Raw genomic sequence first — 18,970 nt, 5'->3', positions numbered from 1 at the left:
AAGTTATATTGTAGGTAAATGTAGGGACAAATCAGGATGGCATGATGTACTTAATTTTAACGAACGCAAATGGATTATCAAGTTAGGGCCTTTGTTCCCACCTGGGCTTAATGACCAATTATAAATGCACCAATGAATTGTATGTAGCACTATATATACATGAGTGTATTTTGTTGGCTCATGTTTACTCACTGAAGAAGGCTATTAAAGCCGAAACCGGTTTGGGGCAGGTAGTTGGGCTTACTACCCTCTACCTTGTTATGTGATTTTTTATTTTCATTTTATGTTTTAAATTGTGGGTTTCCACCTTTACTGCTGGCTTTTCTTTGTTTTGGATGTGCTGACTCACGAGCCGTGCAGCTGCTGTACATGCATCACACAGATTCCGGGCTGTTCCTGTACTTCCCAAGGTCCTGCTCAAAGTCAGGAAGGGACTCCCTAGGAATATTGCTGATGACTCCCTTTTGGCCCAGAGAACACTGGTTCCCCTTTCTCTTTCATCTGGCCAGGGACTATCACCACAAGTTACCTCACAGAATGGATCTTCTCCCATAAGACAAGGGGTCTGTCATTCACCCTCACTTGTCCATTCTTCAGTTGATCCTTTGGGTAATGTCATTTTGATCCTGTTTAGACATCACTTTTTTGAGGACATGCTTTAAGGTTCTGCAGGAGGCAGGAAGCCCACTATTTGAAAAACTGTATATGGCTAAATGGAAAAGATTTTGTTTGCTCTCTCAAACATCACCAGGTCCCTTTGGTTCTTTCTTACTTGTGTGAACTGCTATATGCTGGCTTAGCATATTCCGTTAAAGCTCACTTGTTGACAATCTCTGCTTGACTGCCCTTGAAGCAAACATTGGCCTCTCGTTTTCAGGTTTAGCGATGTCTTTCATATCAGGCCCCCAAGAAAAACCTATTCTTACCTCTTGGGACCTTTAATTTTGTCCTCAAAAATTGATTTAGGCTGCTTTTAAGTCTGCCACCTCTTTGCAACTCTGCACCTGGAAGACTGTTTTGATGGTTACCATTACTTCAGCTAAGACAGTTTCTGAACTAAAGGCTCTAGTTGTGATTCCTCCCTTTTTGATATTTTTTTTATGCTCAAGGTAGTTAATGAGTTGCCTTAATCGGTCTATCCTGTTTCCTTCTTTTTTTATTTCTTCGTAATATGCTAGTTAGAAGGTTCTTCACAACTTGGATCTACACAGACAAGCACAGGTATTATTTGGATAAGACAAATGTTATCTGCCATCTGCCAGTCTGAGCACCTTTTTGTTTGTTTTCATACCAGGACATTCGGTTTGGCAGTTTTTAAGCAAACTGCATCCTCCTGGATTTCTAAGGCCATTAATTTATTCTTTTAATGGAAAATGGCTTTCTAGTTCAATTCAAGTTCATTCTGCAAGGGCACTGACCTCTTCTGGAGCTTTCTTCAAAGGTTTGGATGCTAGATACATCCTTGAAACTGCTACTTGGTCCACTGTAAACACCTTTACAAAACATTACAAGTTGCATATTTCCAGAGCCAAGGCAGGATTTACCAGTGCTGTGCTGCATGGGTTTGTGGAGGGCTCCTCTGTGCCTTCCTTCTGTCATCCTTTATAGTAGCTTTGATAATCTCCCACAATGTTCTTCGTGTTTCACTGTTGCAGTCATTACATTTGGGGTATCTGCCTGCCAGAAGTTATCCTCAGCCGGCCTGAATACCAGAGTCTTGGATTCCTGCGTCGGATGCTGTCTCTTCCATGATGTCCAGTCGTCAGGGGTGTAAAACATGCAGCCAACACCATTACATCAGTCTTTCATGCCGCTCGGTGCCTGAAGCAGAAGCAGTTCGCAAGTGCTGGTCGGCCAACTCCTGAAATTTTTCTTTTCGAGTTTCAGAACTGAAGTCTTCCAAAAAAAACACTAAGTACCCCATTGGGGATCCTTTTACTTGCTCTTAACCGATGTCAGTGAAAGTTAACAATTGGAAAGCAAATACCTCATAAAGATTTTAATTTGTACTGCATTCTTTGCATAGGCCCAGACCACAACGTCCCTCGCTGTCGGTTTTGTGCCTTATTCAACCCCTGAACTATTCGTCGTCAGTCTATTTTTACAGCAAATTATTTTGGGACTCGGTATAACTATCCAGAAATGGCTTCGGTAAGCCATCCGACTACCAATATTCTGAAAAAATGTAAGGATAAAGACAGACAGACCGCATAGGTCCAAAACTGCCGACGATGCTTCCGTTAAGCTAGTCGCCAGTTCGCCGGTACTCAGTGAGGTGCTTTTGCAGCCCCTGATACCCGCTACTTCAGATTTGCAGGCCTCTGCTGAGACCCATTCGGAGTCCGGCATGCCGTGAGATGCTTCTTCGACTATGGAACCTGCGGATGTCTCTACCTTGGATGTGTCCAGAGCCGCTGTGCAGGCACTGGCTTCTGAGGGTGTATTCAGGCCTACAGATTTGCATTTTAAACTGACGCCATCTTCTTCATCCAGGCCTAAACTCGACCCACGTCTAGAAAACCGATGTCCAAACTGCATGGACAGGGCTCATATGCCTAAAATAAAAAGGCTTCAAATGGCTAAAGACCTTATTACTTCAATTAGGGGAAGCCAGCCTTCCCCCTCTGAGAGACCTGATATTTCTGTTTCTTCTAATTACCAGGATTTGCCCTTATCTACCTATGAGGATTCTGATGCAGAGGATTCCATTCCTTTTGCTTCCCCTCCAGAAGATTTTTGTTTTGGTGAAACCTTGCACAATCTTAGGGAGCATTTCCGCTAGGAAAGCCAGAATTACTCTGACTCTAGAAAGAGGCTTAGGGAATTCTTACTCCTTACTCAACACAGGCCTTTAGCTATCCCTCCTGTTCTGGACATTGTAGATGATGCCTTCTTGGAATCTAGCCTGTCCCTAGACACTTTACCTCCAGCTCCCAGAAAACCCGACCGGTATTACAGAGTACCTGACTCTCACAAGTTCCTCTTCAAGAATCCTACTGCAGAACCAGAGACCATTTCCCAAGGACCCAAGGGCATTAAGGCTACTGCTGCCAAAAATCCTACCTCTTCTGATAGAGATTCTAGAGCCCTGGACAGATGGGGTAAGAAGGTATACACTTCTGTTACTTTGGCCATTAGGGCTTTAAATTACCAGTTCCATATGTTAAAAGTACCAGCAGCATATTATGGGACTACTTAAACAGAAGATGATGTTGATTCCTGACTGTGCTGAACACAAAGAATTACAGGATTTAATGCATTCTGCTGAACAAGTTGGTAAACATACTTTGCAATGTGGTTTTTGACTCTTTAGAAGCATCTTGCAGGGCTGCTGTTACTGGGTCTGTACTTAGAAGGCTTGCTTGGCTTAAGGAGCAAAACTTGCTAGATCATGTCAAAGCTAAATTACCAGATGCTCCTTTAAACCAAGATTGCCTGTTTGGCAACAAAGCAGAAGTCGTCCTCAAAAAGATGGGAAAAAAAAGCTAAATCTATGCAAACTGTTAAAGATTTCCTGCAAGTGCAGCCTCCCAGATTTAGTAGGCATTGGCCTTCAAAGAATTGGTTCTTTCCAGTCTCTTCCAGGCCTTCAGTCCAAACCCAGGAACAGCAGACCACCTAGGCTACAGTCTCAGGCTACGCACAGGCCTAAGCAGTGGGGGGCTCCCACTTCCAAAGCAGGAACTAGTAAGACACCTCCCTATGGAAAAATTTCACTATAAACTTAACCTTGGCCCTTCCAAGCCCTGCTCAACTGTCTGCTCCCTTTGGAGGAAAGCTCGCCCTGCATGCAAAAAACTGGGAACTCATTACCCAGGACAAATGGGTTTTAAATATAGTTTTCCAAGGATACAGATTCTACTTCCACACCCTACCAACCCCAGACAGTTGGCCAGACCTACCCCCAAATCAGTAGGTAGAAGCTCAGCAGCAGGTTCTCTCTCTCTTCTAAGTATCAGGGCTATTCAGCCTGTCCCAGCAGAAGAAAGGGGACAAGGTTTTTATTCAAGACTTTTCCTGGTGCCCAGGAAAGACAGCTCCTGGCATCCTATCCTGGACCTCTATTCTGAACACCTTTTTGGTAATCCCAAAATTCAAAATGCTAACACTTCAACAGCTGCTTCCTATGCTAGGCAAATATGCCTGGTTGGCAACCTTAGACTTAAAGGAAGCTTACCTGCATATTCCAATAAGGGAATCTTGCAGGAAATACCTACGCTTCAGGGCAGACTCCATGCACTATCAGTTCTCTGCACTTCCCTTTGACTTATCTACTGCGCCCAGGGTATTCACAAGGTGTCTAGCTCCAGCCATTATATTTTGCAGGCAGAGAAATATTCAAATATACCCATACCTGGACGATTGTCTGATTCAGGCAGAAAGCCAGGACTTGCTATTAAAACATCTGGCATTCGTAAAGAAACTTCTAATCTCACTGGGGTGTAAACCATAAACGAAAAGAAATCTCGCCTAGTACCCTGCCAACAGATTGTATTCCTGGGAGCAAACTTGAACACAACTTCCCAAATGGCTTACCTCACTCCAGAGAAACAAGTGTATTTGACAACCTACTTTAAACTACTGGCCACAAAGACCCAGCTGTCTGCAAGGAAAATTTTGCAAGCCCTGGGGTTCATGGCCTCTTGCATTCTACTAATTCCATATGCAAGACTGCATATGAGGAAACTACAATGGTATCTAAAAAGCCTATGTTGCAGCATTCTCAGGACCTGGAATCCTGATTCCTATCATTCCTTGTATAAAGACAGAATTCCTTTGGTGGGCAGAGGCCTACTACCACAACAAGGGGCTCCCTTTCATTCTACCCACTGCTGGCCAAACCCTGGCAACAGACACATCAGACTATGCATGGGGGGCTCACTTTGCAGGGCAGTGCATTCAGGGCAAATGGAACCCAAGTCAGATGCACCTGCATATCAACCAGAAAGAAATGTTAGCTGTACAGAATTCTTATTGATAAAGACAGACAACACCACAGTTATGTGGTACATAAACAAGCAGGGAGGAACCCACTTGTACCCTCTCTGCAGACTAGCCATGGCTCTGTGGAACACAGCCTTCCTACCAAGTGCACTTACAAGCATAATTCCTGCCAGGCAAGCTAAATTCACTGACAGACAACCTAAGCAGAAATCTCATGGACCTACACAAATGGAAACTGGAAGCAAAAATATTCAACCTCTTGAGGAACAAATGGGGGACTCCAGAGATAAGACCTGATGTTAAGTTGTCAATCTCGCCTTCATTCTTGCTGGATGGTTTCAGAGCCGATCCTCAGCTCTGACTCGGCCAATACTAAAGCTCGAGAGCTAATTCCACCGGCTCCCCTATATCCCACAATGCTAGGCGGTAACTACTCAGATCTTGTTTGCCGCTTAGCTGACGAGGTGCTTCTTCTACCGGCTGTGGCAGGTTAGTAAGTTTTCTTGTTCAGGAACTTCTATTTCAACCCCTATTTTTTCCATTTAGTATAGTTTTATTTAAAGTATTCCATTAGTTTAAATCGGGTTCCCCTTTTTGTGTCAGAATTCCCTTTTTATTCCCTTAACTTTTAGGCCTTTGGCCCTCTCCCTCTCCTTCCCCTAGTCCTTCAGTGTGACTGGATTTTTATTTTGGTTAAGGGTGTGTCTGTGTGTTGTGTTTGTGTTTTTCACTCAGCTTTTAGGATGTCTAAAGACTCCAAGGTCTCAGGCTTCAAGAAGTGTGATTCGTGCTGTCAGAAAATGTCTCTGACAGACGGTCACACTTCTTGTGTATATTGCCTGGGACCTTTGCACCTGCAGGACTCATGCTGTGTGCCATGCATTCAGCCCTAGAGTCCTGTAGGAACGCAAAAATAAATTGATTCTACGTGGCTTGTTAAAGCCTGAAGGCCCCCCGACCCAGTCTGTGTCAGGGAAGCCTTCTAAGACTTCCAGACAGTCGGCTCCAGTTTCAGAGCCGTCCCCTGGAAGCATTAAAACAGCTTCAACATCGGCTCCGGCTGGAGCTGATGTTTCCAAATCTCATACCATCACCTCGGCTCCAGCCCGGAGCCGAGGTTGACCAGACTCAGTCGGCTCCAATAGGCTTATCAGAGCCACCTTCAAAGAAAAGGTCTAGGTCCCCTTCCATCGGCTCCATCCATTCGGCGCCGGGATCTCCTCTTCTATCGGAACGGAGCCATAGGTCTCATTCCTCTCGGTCCTCCAGGCTGTCCGACCATGATTTACAAAGGGTGGTGAGTAGACTTCTCAAGTCCGAGGCACTGGCCCAAATGCTGCATAGCCCTACTCAACAGTCAGCGGCTATTTCCATCCCTGATTTTATTCCTCCTCCAACTCCTTTGAGTTCGGAGCCGGGGCTCATCGGAGCCGTGGCTGTCGGTGTTTCGGAGCCGATACCTTCCCTTTCGGCTCCATCTGCTCCGATTTCCTCATTGGAGGGATCTCTGCACCGGGCTTCCCTCGGCTCCGAGGGGGCGAGTGGCATCGGACCCTTGTCCGACCCCATTCTCCCTCTCGGAGTGTCGGCGCTGGTGAGTTCTGCTCTGACATCGGCCTCGGAGCCATCCCTGTCGGTGCTGGGGGGGGGGTCCTTGTCTCCTTGGAGCGGGGACCTCCGGCCTTGCCTGATAGGGGCACCTTCGAGGTCATGCGGAGCGTGCTAGACCCAGTGTCTATCCCACAGTCGGCTCCGTCAGCTCCTCCCTCTTCAGTGCCTGCGGTGAATTCTACCCATCCTCTTGTATCAGAAAGCAGAGAGCCAGCTCCTCAGGTTTCCCCATTGGGAATTTCCTCCTCTTCCGAGGCCTCTCCTGATCCGGTAGGAGAACCCCCTCAGAAGAGACAGTGCAAGAGGAAGCACATTGACTCCCCTGAGTCTATCACCTCTGACACTGACTTGGAGGAATCTATAGGTTCCCCTCGGTCCCCCTCTGAGGATGTCTCCTTTGCTGACATCCTTGAAATCCTGAAACAGAGGGGGAACTTGACCCGCCCTTAACCCTTCAGAGGACGAGTCAGTTTACCTTGAGGCGTTTGGCTCTCGCCCTTCCACCTCCTGGGTGTCCCCTCCCTTTGACCCCTTTATGGAAGTGGTGGCAAGGAAGGCTTGGACGGCCCCTGATTCAGTGGAATCTACCCCAAGGAGGCCGTCAAAATTTATTACTGCCCCTAAGGAGAAAGAGTTTCTATCAAAAGGTGTCTCTGTTGATGCCATGGTGGTGGCCGTAGCCACTAAGAAGGAGTTGGCCGATCCTTCGGTACCTGTCCATCCTCCTAATAAGGAGTCTAGGACCATGGACAGGTACGGTAAGCGGATGTTTTCATCAGCGACCTTTTCAATGCGGTCGCTGAACTACTTGTGTCACTTCACCTGTCTCCAGAGAGATTTGCTCAAAGATATGGCTGAGGCTATACAGGATCCAACAGCTGAGGGGTTCCAAGACTAAATGAACTCCCAGTTGGCTACCCTGAATTCGATTGTTAACTCCTCCATGCGGCTTATCTCATATGCTGCTGATGGGGCGAGTAGGGCCGCAGGCACAGGTGTAGCTTTACGACGTCACGCCTGGATGTGGCTTTGCAATTTTGCGGACCCTTTCAAGGTGTCCTTCACCAATTCCCCCTTTGATGGCTCAACATTGTTTGGTCCTCAGGTGAAGGATACATTGACTAGGTGCGAGGTGGAAGGTAAGACTCTCTCTGCCGTGGGAGTCCATTTTTCTACCCCTTCTAGACCTTATCCTAAAGGTCAGAGGGGAGGAAAAATGTGGTTCCGCAAACCTCAGGGAGTCTCATCAGATGCACAAGGTCGATTCCCCTCTAGAGGCAGAGGGGGGAAGAACAATAGACACCACCCTAGAGGCAGAGGATGTCCGCAAAACCAGGGTAGCAGAGAAACTTTCTCTGATAAACCCTATCAGCATCCCTGAGGAGCTGCCCAGCTGTCCACCTTTGGAGGCAGTCGGGGGAAGATTATCACTGTACCCAAAAGCCTGGCTTTCCCTCACCCAAGACAAATGGGTGCAGTCAATCATATCCGAGGGTTACAAAATTCCCTTTATTCACATCCCATCCCAACCCAAAGGATCCCTTCCAGACGTTCCACCCAGTTTAAGGGAACAAGCAGCACTAGAAATATCAAAGCTGCTATCAAAAAGAGCTATCCAGTCAGTCCCAGCAGACCAGCAAGGATCCGGAATCTACTCCAAATTCTTTTTGGTACCAAAAAAAACAGGGGACTGGAGACCTATACTGGATCTCAGCAAGTTAAACAATTATATCAAAAAAACAAAATTCTGGATGGTCACGCTACAGTCCATTCTACCCTTCTTGGGTCAGGACAATTGGATGTGCTCGATAGACCTTCAGGACGCATACTACCATATCAAAATACACAGATGCTCCAGGAGGTTTCTCCGCTTCAAGCTGGGAACCAGTCACTACCAGTTCAGAGCCCTGCCCTTTGGTCTCTCTACAGCCCCCCGAGTGTTTACCAAATGCATGGCAGTGGTCGCGGCTCACTTGAGACGTCAAGGATTCCAGGTGTTTCCATATTTAGACGACTGGCTCCTTACCGCCACCACCAGACATCAACTGCTTCTATCCAGAGACTTCACCATCCAAACTTGCCAAGCTCTAGGCATTTCAATAAATTTCGAAAAATCTGCCTTGTCAGTCTATTACCTTTATAGGCGCCACCTTAGACACACTCAATCTTTCCGCCAGACTTACAGAGCAAAGAGTGTTAGATATCCACCAACAAGTTTACCTTGTATTACAATGCAACAAGGTCAAAGCCAGGGTAGTCTTGAAGGTATTAGGACTCATGGCAGCTACTATCGCCCTTCTCCCCTTAGCTCGTTTCCACATGAGGATCCTCCAATGGATGCTGTTTGCTCAATGGTCCTTCCAACAGCTCCCGATGTCTCACATCATATTAATCACTCAATCATGCAAGAATCACCTGTCTTGGTGGATCACATCACCTCAAGTTCTCCAAGGCAGACCTTTCATTCCTCCCCCCCCCCCCAGTTGCCACGGTGACAATGGACGCCTCCCTGATCGGGTGGGGGGGGGCATTATCAGGGCAGGACAGTCCAGGGCACGTGGCAACCTTTCGAGTGCCACTTGCACATAAATGTCTTAGAGATGAGAGCAGTGCTTTTAGCGTTGCAAGCCCTTCAGGACTCTCTTCCCACAGGGACTCTTGCAATTCAGACGGACAGCATGTCCGCAGTGTGGTACATCAACAAACAGGGCGGTACCAGATCCTACCCCTTATGTCGAGAGACACTCAGACTTTGGCAGTGGGCGATTTCTTCTCAGCGTTTTCTGATAGCAACGCACATTCCCGGGAAGTCCAACGTGATTGCGGACAAGTTGAGCAAGGCCATTCTCATGCCCCACGAGTGGTCTCTGAAGAAATCAGTAATGGAAGAAGTCTTCCAAAGATGGGGCCAGCCTTGCTGCGATCTTTTTGCTACTCCCCAAAACAGCAAGTGTCATGACTTCTTCACTCTCTTCCCATTACCAGGCCATCCCACCAGAGACGCTCTAGTCCACGATTGGCCCCAGGGACTTCTGTATGCTTTTCCCCCTTTTCCACTGATATCTCAATTAATTCAGAAAGCTATCGCCTTGAGAGTTACAATGATCCTCATCGCCCCTTACTGGCCTCGACAGATATGGTTTCCGTTCCTCCATCATTACCTGTTGGAGCAGCCTTGGCATCTGGACCCGGTGCCAGATCTGTTGACCCACCAGTCGGGCCAGCTGCACCACTCCCTTCATTCTCTCAACCTCACAGCATGGTTTCTCCAGTTCCTATCCTAGCCAGGCTTCCCTTAATCTCTCATTCGGTCCGAAACATCCTGATAGCCTCTCACAAATCTTCTACCAGGAAGATTTATAATAGTAAGTGGAAACGTTTTTCCTTCTGGGCAGCATCAAAAAATATAGACCCCTTCACTGCACCTATCCAGTCTATCCTAGACTTTCTGGCAGAGCTCTTTCATTTAGGCTCTTCTTCATCTACCATTAGAGTGCAACTAGCTGCTATATCTAATTTTCATGTAGGTGTCTCAGACTCCAGTATCATGTCCCATAAGCTCTGCAAAGCCTTTTTAAGAGGTGTTTTTTTGCTCAAGCCCCCAATCAAAGATCCCCCACCTCAATGGGACTTGAATTTGGTTCTGGCATCCTTGATCCTCCCCCCCTTCGAACCAGCGGCTTCATGCCCTCTTAAGCTGCTCTCATGGAAAACACTTTTTCTAGTAGCCATAACTTCAGCTAGAAGGGTATCTGAACTTCATGCTCTGTGCAGTCGTCCTCCTTACTTAGTTTTCCACAAAGATAGGGTGTCCCTCCGGACTAATCCGTCCTTCTTACCTAAGGTTTCCTCTGAGACGAACCTGAACCAAATGATTGATCTCCCCGTCTTCTTCCCTGACTATTCCAACAGGTCGGAACAAAAGTTGCATTTTCTGGATGTTCACCGCCAACTTAGATATTATTTAGACAGGACTAAACAGTTCAGGAAATCTGATCAGCTTTTCCTGTCTTATGCGGAAGAGAAATTGGGCCTTCCAGTTACTAAAGTGTCCCTTTCAAGATGGCTTACCTCTATAATTACCTTCATCTATGAAATCAGACATCAAAAACTGCCTTCAAGACCTAGAGCTCATTCAACTAGGGCATTAGCTACATGTGTAGCTTTTCAGGACAGGCTGCCAATAGATTCCATTTGCGCAGCAGCCACTTGGGCTTCTCATACCTTCATTTTACATTACAAATTGGATATGGCTTCCAGAAACTGTGCCAACTTTGGTTCCACAGTTCGAGTCTGTTCCGATAGGCCACCCGGAATAAGGTGCTAGGGACGCGGTCCCATCCAGCAAGAATGAAGGCGAGATTGACAACTTAACATTAAGAAGTTATGTACCTACCATAACGTTCCATGTTAGTTGTCTTCTTCTCGCCTTCTTTCTTGCGTCCCACCCTCCTTCCCCCTAGCCTGGACAGACCGATAGGAAATTTTGGGATCTTCCTTTGAAATTTTCCTTCCCACATGTTCTACCACCTCTATTCCCCCTTTTATGTTTGTGGTAGCTTACATTCAGGTTTATAGAGAGGTGGGTTCTTTTTTCTCCATACTGTGGAGACCAGAACTGCTTGGTTTAGCTATCAAACGAGATCTGAGTAGTTACCGCCTGGCATTGTGGGATATAGGGGAGTCTCGAGCCGGTGGAATTAGCTCTCGAGCTTTAGTATTGGCCGAGTCGGAGCAGAGGATCAGCTCCGAACCCATCCAGCAAGAAAGAAGGCGAGAAGAAGACAACTAACATGGAACGTTATGGTAGGTACATAACTTCTTATTTGCCTCCCCTCAGAACTACCAATTGGACAAATTCTGCACAAGGACTTCCCACAGTCAGGCTTGGAAATTGGATGCCCTGTCCTTTACCTGAGTAAGCCTCTCGGTTTATGCCTATCCCCCTCTGCCTCTCCTCTTGAAGGTTCTGCTAAAGATCAAACAGGACAAGCCAAGGATAATACTGATTGTACCAGACTGGCCTCGCCAGCACTGGTACCCCCTCTTGCGCAGTATGGTACTGCTGGAGCCATGGCACCTACTTCAGACACACCTTCCCTGCTGTTCCAGCAGGTGGGCCAAATTCTGCACCTTCAGCTTCAAGCCCTGAACCTTGCAGTCTGGCTAATTCCTTGAGCTCTCCAATAGCATCCCTCAGTAAGCAGGTGATAGATGTCATTCTGGAAGCAAGGAGGCCTAGTACTGGAAAATCCTATGCTGAAAAGTGGAAAAGATACTGTTCGTGGAGCCAGACTCTGGATGGACACTACGGTGCCCAAGCTTACCTCATATTCTTCAGTAATTAATAGAAATGTTCCACAAGGGCCTATCCTTCTCATCAATTAAAATTCATGCCTCTGCCATTTCAGCACATTATAATACTGAACCACCCCTCTTCTCTCACCCCCTTCTAAAGCAATTCCTCAGAGGGGCTAAAAATTTTAGACCCCCCCCCCCAGGCGAGCCCCTACTCCAGCCTGGGTCCTTAACTTTGTATTGGAAAAGCTCACTCTCCCTCCATTTGAACCAGCTGCAACTGCAGAGTTGAAATTCCTTTCTTGAAAAACAGCCTTCCTTCTTGCCATCACTTCAGGAAGAAGACTGTCTGAATTACAGGCCCTCATGGCAGTGGAGCCCTTCATTATTTTCCATGCAGACAGGGTTTCCCTCTGGACCAATCCTTCCTTTATGCCCAAGGTGGTGTCTAGGGTGGCCCTAAATCAGTCCATTCATGTGCCTACCTTTTTCCCTAATCCACAAAACAAAGGAGAACCAATACTGCACTCTTTGGATGTGCACAGACAACTTAGATTTTATTTGGACAGGACTAAGCCTCTCAGAAAATCTGAACAGCTGCTAGTTGGCTTTGCTACAGGGGCAGAGGGGAAGGCCATTTCAAAGCAAACCATTTCTAAATGAATATCCCATTGCATTCATTTCTGCTATAGACACCATGGAAAACCTACCCCACAGGGGCTAAAATCATATTCCACCAGGGCTTGCATCTACCTCTACAGCCTTTCTCAGAGGAGTCCCTACCAGGGACATCCTAGAAGCTGCTGCCTGGAGCTCTGTACATAACTTCACCAAGCATTACCACATGCCTATTTTTTTCTAAATCCAGAGCTGGTTTTACCACTGCAGTCTTGCAGGGCTTAATAGCTGGCCCGAATGCTCTTTAACTTCCTCCTCCCTTCCTTAGCTTTGAGAATCAACCCAAATGTAATGACTGCAACAGTGAAACACAAAGAACATAGTACAGTTGTGTACACTTATCATAAATGTAGATGTTCGGGTGTATTCACTGTTGCAGTCCTGGTTAGCCTCCCTCCAGCCCCCTGACTTCTCTTGGCTGTACCTTTCCTTCTTGTTTTAAGCTTTCTGGTGTATTTGCTTTTTGATGGAGGTGTAACATAACATATAATTGTTTCCCATTGTGGGGGCACCTGACATCTGGGGCAAGAAAAACTGATGTAATGGCGTCGCTGCATGTTTTATACCCCCTGACGACCTGACGTCATAGAAGAAGAGACAGCATCTGAGACAGGAATCCAAGACTCTGGTGTTCAGGCCGGCTGAGGGCTACTTGCAGGCAGATAACACAAATGTAATGACTGCAACAGTGAGTACACGCGAACATCTACATTTATGGTAAGTGTACACAGCTGTACTTTATGAATACTGCAAATGTGATAAGGAAGGACATAGTAAAGTTGTGTAAAATCTTACCACAATAGTAGATGTCCTCCTTTTCACTGTTGCAGTACTGTTTCTTCCTTCTGCTCCCTTTGTATTCTTTCTTCTGTAGGTAACTCTATGATGGCCAAGTGGTCCTTGACTCTTCTGTTTTTGTCCATCTTGATGCACATGTTCTGTACTGGGGTTGCTGTAGTTCTCCTGGGGCACTTCAGTTCTGAGTATGGGGTACACATATGTCACCTTTATATACCCTGCACCTACACAAGAAGCATAAGGCTTTGGTGTACTAGCTGGGTCTTTGGCTATCCTTGGTAGGAGATGCCACATTTTATGAATGCTGCAACAGTGAAAAAGGACATCTACTGTTATGGCACGATTTTACACAACTGTACTTCAGTAATGAATGGATCAAACCTTCTAAGTTAAGGATTTTAATGTTTCCAAAACACTTACATTTTGGCCTATTTTTCCTCATACATCATTCTTTTTCCCCCTCTGGGGTCTATCTGCAGTCTGTACTACTAAAAGTGGTAGCTGGTATGTTCCATTAGCTGCTTCACGAGCATTGCTGTGCATAAGTTTTCTGGTTTAAAAGGTTCTCCACATGTGACCAGAAATAAAATGTAAGAATTAAAATTTCACACTTCTGTATTGCTGACTTACTTGTAAGGGCTGTAGCATTGGAGCTACATTAGCTAAAGCGGTTTCAAATGTCAGGCAAAAGAAGCATCAACACGAACATCTCATAAGCTATTGATTATTAACAGTCTGTGTTGCAGAAAAGAACAGTATGAAACAGTAGGGAAGACCATGCTGTGGACTTGCTATTGACTGCCTACATAAATTAAATACAAAAGGAATTAAAATTGTGAGAAGAGAAATAATGAACCATTATTGTTTATGTAGCCAAATCAGTCTAGTAATAGTTTTCATTTCAAGGACTGTAATACAGCCACACATTTGACAGAACAGCTGACTAAGTATGTTAACTTAAAATGTGTTCGTAAATTGCTTGAAATGCACTTTTTTCAAAGTCAACCTAAGTTTTTTTTTGTTTGTTTTTTTAAATAATCCACCTATAACATCAGGGTATCAAACCTAATGTGCAAGGGGAAAAAAGGCAGCACATTTCCTGCTCTTAATTAGTTTAATATTTTGATTTTACTGGTGAGTGCAAGGATATTCAGAAAAAGGATCGAATTTTACTAGTGCTGTTGATGTGGTACAGAGGAATGCAGAAATGACACTACAGGTGAGAAAGAGTTGTGTGTAGCAAGATTATGATGAGATATTGAATAAAATGCATACATTGTGCAATAAACATAATTGTATCGTGGATACATTTATTTCCATTTAAGATTTATTTATTTATTTTATTTATTTGCAGTTGGTTTACCAGGATAGTCCATTGGGCCAAAAGAACCCGTTTTCAATGGAGCCCTGGGGAGAAAAGCTCCAACGTAGACAAATTAGGTACATACAAAACTACAAGATAATTATACAGAGTAGAGATAAAAATTAATACATTTAGGCTTAAATTTGAAAAACATTCAAAGATGGGGAGAAAAGCTGAGATGTAGACAGAATTAGGAAGATGCTATAACTACAAGTCAATTATAGAGAGTACAGATAAAACATTAATACATTTAGGCATAAATTTGAGAAACATTTCAAAAAATAAAAACAGTATTGAGATATGCAGTCAGGGAAGTTATTGAAGAAAAAATTCAGAAGGTCTTTATTAAATAACTATAGTGAGGGAACATAAGCTTTAATAGGATAAAAGTGAGGGGATGGAGTGTTATAGATCTATGAGGGGAGGGAGCAAGAACAGTCCCATTGGGATCTTAGATATATATGAAGTGATTTTTTGAACATGTATTTGTTAGTGATGGTACGAATGGATGGAGGAAGTGAGTTCCAGAGACGGGCAAGGTTAAAAGATAGTAAGTGTTTGCCTGGGGGATAACATGGTTTGTGTACTATTAATAGGTTTTGATTATTAGACCTTAGGACTCTGTTTGGTAGGTGCATTTTGAAGATTAATCTCAAGTGTCAAATTCAGATATGCGATTTTTAAATGGACTTTCCCAAACTCATCTGCCCAGTGATGTGTAATTTTAAGTTTCTTGTATCTGCATTTCAGGATATGTCTGACACAAGAAAATTTAATGTACAAGATTAAAGTTGATTATTCTGTGCTGCTGAAATATGGTAAGGGGGGGAGGAATGTAAAAAATGTTGAGGTATGGTACTGTTGCAGCAAATGTTCTGAATAGACTTTTGCATTCTGAAAAAAATGTGTGGTTAATTCATTTACCATTTTTTTTCCTCAGACCTTGACCAGCAAAGTGTACATAGTGAGCCAGAGGAGACCTTTTCCAAGGACCTTGCAGAATTCCCATCAATAGATGAATTTGACTCAAAGGATCAAAGAATACAGAGTGAAGAAGAAGAGGAGACCTTTGGGGTACCTGCAGATACTCACATAGCAGAGGCTGTAGATGGTCTTGGACCAGAGACTAGCAGTGCTGAATTCTTGATTCAGAGACTGGCATCTCCCCTTCATTTTGTAAATACACATTTTAATGGGAATGCTCAGCAGAACAGTGAAGGACAGCCCATTGCATCTGAAGGAATAGGCATGACGATTGAAGCTTTAAGTCAAGAAATTGTCACAACAGCCATCAGCACTGTGGTCCAGAACACACTTTCAGCTCTTTTGAGGTCTTCAGAAGCAAATGAAGGCCCTTCTATATCAGAATTTCTCCCAACTGAACCTGAGGAAAAACTACACTTTCAAACACAGCTGATAGAGACTGAGGAAACCGATAAGACTGTGGCAGCAGAAGAGGAGGAAGCAGATGACTTTGAGCTTTTGGACCAAGGAGAACTAGAGCAGATGGATGCAGAACTGGGTTTTGACAAGAAACATAAGCAGCTGGAACAGGAACATCCTGTTACTGAGGCTTCAGAGACCTCTCTGTCTTTACCATGTGAGCTGCCAGAGAAGGAGTCTTAGCTAAATTGCATTCTGTCTGTGCTGGAGTCTACATTTTTGCATTCAAATGTATGCAAAAGGTTTGCATTTTTATGCAGCTGTACCACCAGATCCTCCCTGATGGCAGATTGAGTAGGTGATTCATAATTTTATCATCAAGTAACACATTTTAGCTTAACGTGCTCTGAACATCTGAGGTAGAATTTACAGAAATCAAAAGCCTCAGTTTAATGGGTGTTCCATGTGTTCTCATAAAGCTTATATTTATACATGCAAGTAGTCCCCTTATTACAATGCAGCTATAGTTTTTGTATATATGGAGTTACAGAACTAGTTTGTGTTGATGAATATATTTCATCCCATGCAATCTCTGTAGAGCAGAATTGCTTGTAAACTAGAAAGGCAGGGAGGTCCTTGCTTTTAAACTTCTGTCATTATTGAAGGATGCTATACAGTGAAATTTGAATGAACCACATTGATTTCTCACTCTTATGTTTTGTGTTCAGTTTCCCAGTTATCTCTCACCCCAGATCACAGGAGAGGTATCTGTAAACAGTCTGTATAGGATATTCTGCAGGCTAGTCTGACATCTTTTGCGATAGACTTGCTGTTTCTTTGTCTCGATGGGTGAGGTACAAGGATGATACATTTTTGTGCCAGGCCTTATCCATTGCCTGCCTTCAGATATTTGTAATCCCCTTCTCACATAATTGTTGCAGTACTGAACCTGGAAGGACCGTACACCAATAAATGATATGAATGAAGGAGATGGCCCTTGCTGCCTTAAGTACGTCGTTTTCAGTCATCTTTGGATTTCCTTTCCCGCAGTATAATCTGCATTGTTCCCTAAAAAATGGGAAAAGGGTATGTGTTCTGTCTTCCCAACAAGCACTTGCTATATCTAAAGAAGCACTTAATTTAAACTGCAGTACTGACTTTGTCTAGCATTAGGTGGATGCTGCATTCATGTGTTGTCATCTTTTAGGAATAATCCAACACCTTGATTTCATCTGCTTGTTTTGCTAGATGGTAAAGATTCCATAGCACTCCTTTTAGAGTAAATTCCCACTGAAAGTTTTAAAATCTAGAAGATCATGAAGAGAAATCAGCATCAGTAAATATTGTTTAGCTGTTCTTGCAAAATTCTTTTGTAAATTTGTTTCCTAGGTCTACTTTACACTCAGATCTTCACTTAAGATTTCTCCAGAATGAAAGTAGTTCTTGGGGTATTCCTGCCGTTGACAGTCAGACGCCCCAACCCATAAAAAGCCACTGGTGTAAGGAAGCCATGGAAGGTACATCACCTCATTCCATCAGTGGAGATGCAGCAAGTTTTGAATTTAAACTCCGTACGTAATTCATTATGGAGAAAAGAGTACCCTTACTTTCTGGAATATTAATGCTTGTGCTGTAGAACTTCATTGCCTGTTTTGTCAAGTGAGGAGATGTTTAAATGTAAACTTGAATGTTGGATGATAATGATCTGAGATGATGAAATGCATGCATTATTCAGTATGGCATGTTTAACTGCAAATGCAAAAAATGGGACTTTAAAATAGATGTTTGCCATATTTTTAAAGGAAAGCAGATATTTCATATTAGTGACGTTACTTGTTTGGTGGTGAAACCTATAGAAGGAAACCCCAATGGCTTAAGCTTAAAGAATTCTGTCAAGGTCATGACTACCTACATGCTCAGAGCAAATGGAATTTAGTTAATTGCATTATGGCTCATTATTGAAATGTTCTGTATATGTGTGTATATGTATGTACATGCCCTTATTTGTGAGGCAGGGTGTCACTACTTTTTATGCAGAAATAACTCTAGTAACTGAAATACTGTTTGTGACATTAGCAGTAGTCACTGATGTTAGTGTTCCTTCTGGTTTTGGAAGTGTATTTATGTTTGTGGATTTTTCTTTTCTGCTTGAGGGAAAAATCTTTTATTCTACTGTGATTTACAGGATTGCATTAGATCCTGTAGAATATTTTTTTCTGTACATTTTTAAGGCATTGAGTTCCACATTATTCTGACTTATTTTTATGTAGTTCAGTTATTTTTGTTTAGTTAAATTATATCAGAGCCTTATGTTTTTAAAAAAATAGAACTGATAAAACAGTTTATATACTGAATAAACCAAGGCAAGCAACCTTACTGGTTAGTTTTCTCTCCCTAGACCAAGGTACACCAAAGCAGAGAACGACCATAAGCAAATGTACTGTATTAGGGCATTTGTTAAAGAAGGGACCTGCATGAAAATTGTCACTAAATACTTATGCTGACTGTTGTCTTACTTTGTTTTAAACAATAAGTGTTTGCAGTGTGATTGTTGCAGTTAACCATAGCAGAATGTAGGTTGAGTTGGATTTACTACTTTTGGGTTCCCAAGCACCCTGTGGCCATTGAACCCCTATACCCCCATTACTTTGCAGCATAGGTTGGCACTGTGTTAGGAGGTGAGAATCGGGCATTGTGGGCTGTCAGCCTGTGGTAAGTCCGGTGCTTTTCTTCTGCTTCTAATCCTTCCGCTATCGGCCAGCAGGCTTGGTACAATGACTGCTACATCTGACTTGGACTTAGGTGCAAACTTCTGCATGTCCCCTGTGCCTAGTATGAAAGCACATTAATTTGTCTTGCAGTCTGAACTCTGGTGTCAATGCTGTTGCAAAACCT

General features: G+C 44.0%; 1 protein-coding gene across 1 annotated transcript in view; it reads left to right on the top strand.

The window, feature by feature from the left end:
• Positions 1–18,446, top strand: part of RETREG2 (reticulophagy regulator family member 2) — a 1,615,599-nt gene extending 1,597,153 nt beyond the window's left edge. Inside the window, exon 9 of the mRNA XM_044075231.1 lies at positions 15,633–18,446. Coding sequence (XP_043931166.1) covers positions 15,633–16,318 — 686 coding nt within the window. The 3' untranslated portion in view covers positions 16,319–18,446. The remainder of the gene's footprint in view (positions 1–15,632) is intronic.
• The last annotated feature ends 524 nt before the right edge of the window (positions 18,447–18,970 follow it).

This window comes from Protopterus annectens, chromosome 6.part0 (genome assembly GCF_019279795.1).
Source record: "Protopterus annectens isolate FY-2018-M chromosome 6.part0, PAN1.0, whole genome shotgun sequence".
Classification (NCBI taxonomy): Eukaryota; Metazoa; Chordata; order Ceratodontiformes; family Protopteridae; genus Protopterus; species Protopterus annectens.
The sequence above is the reverse complement of the archived record's forward strand: the minus strand, read 5'-3'. Positions and strand labels throughout refer to the sequence as shown.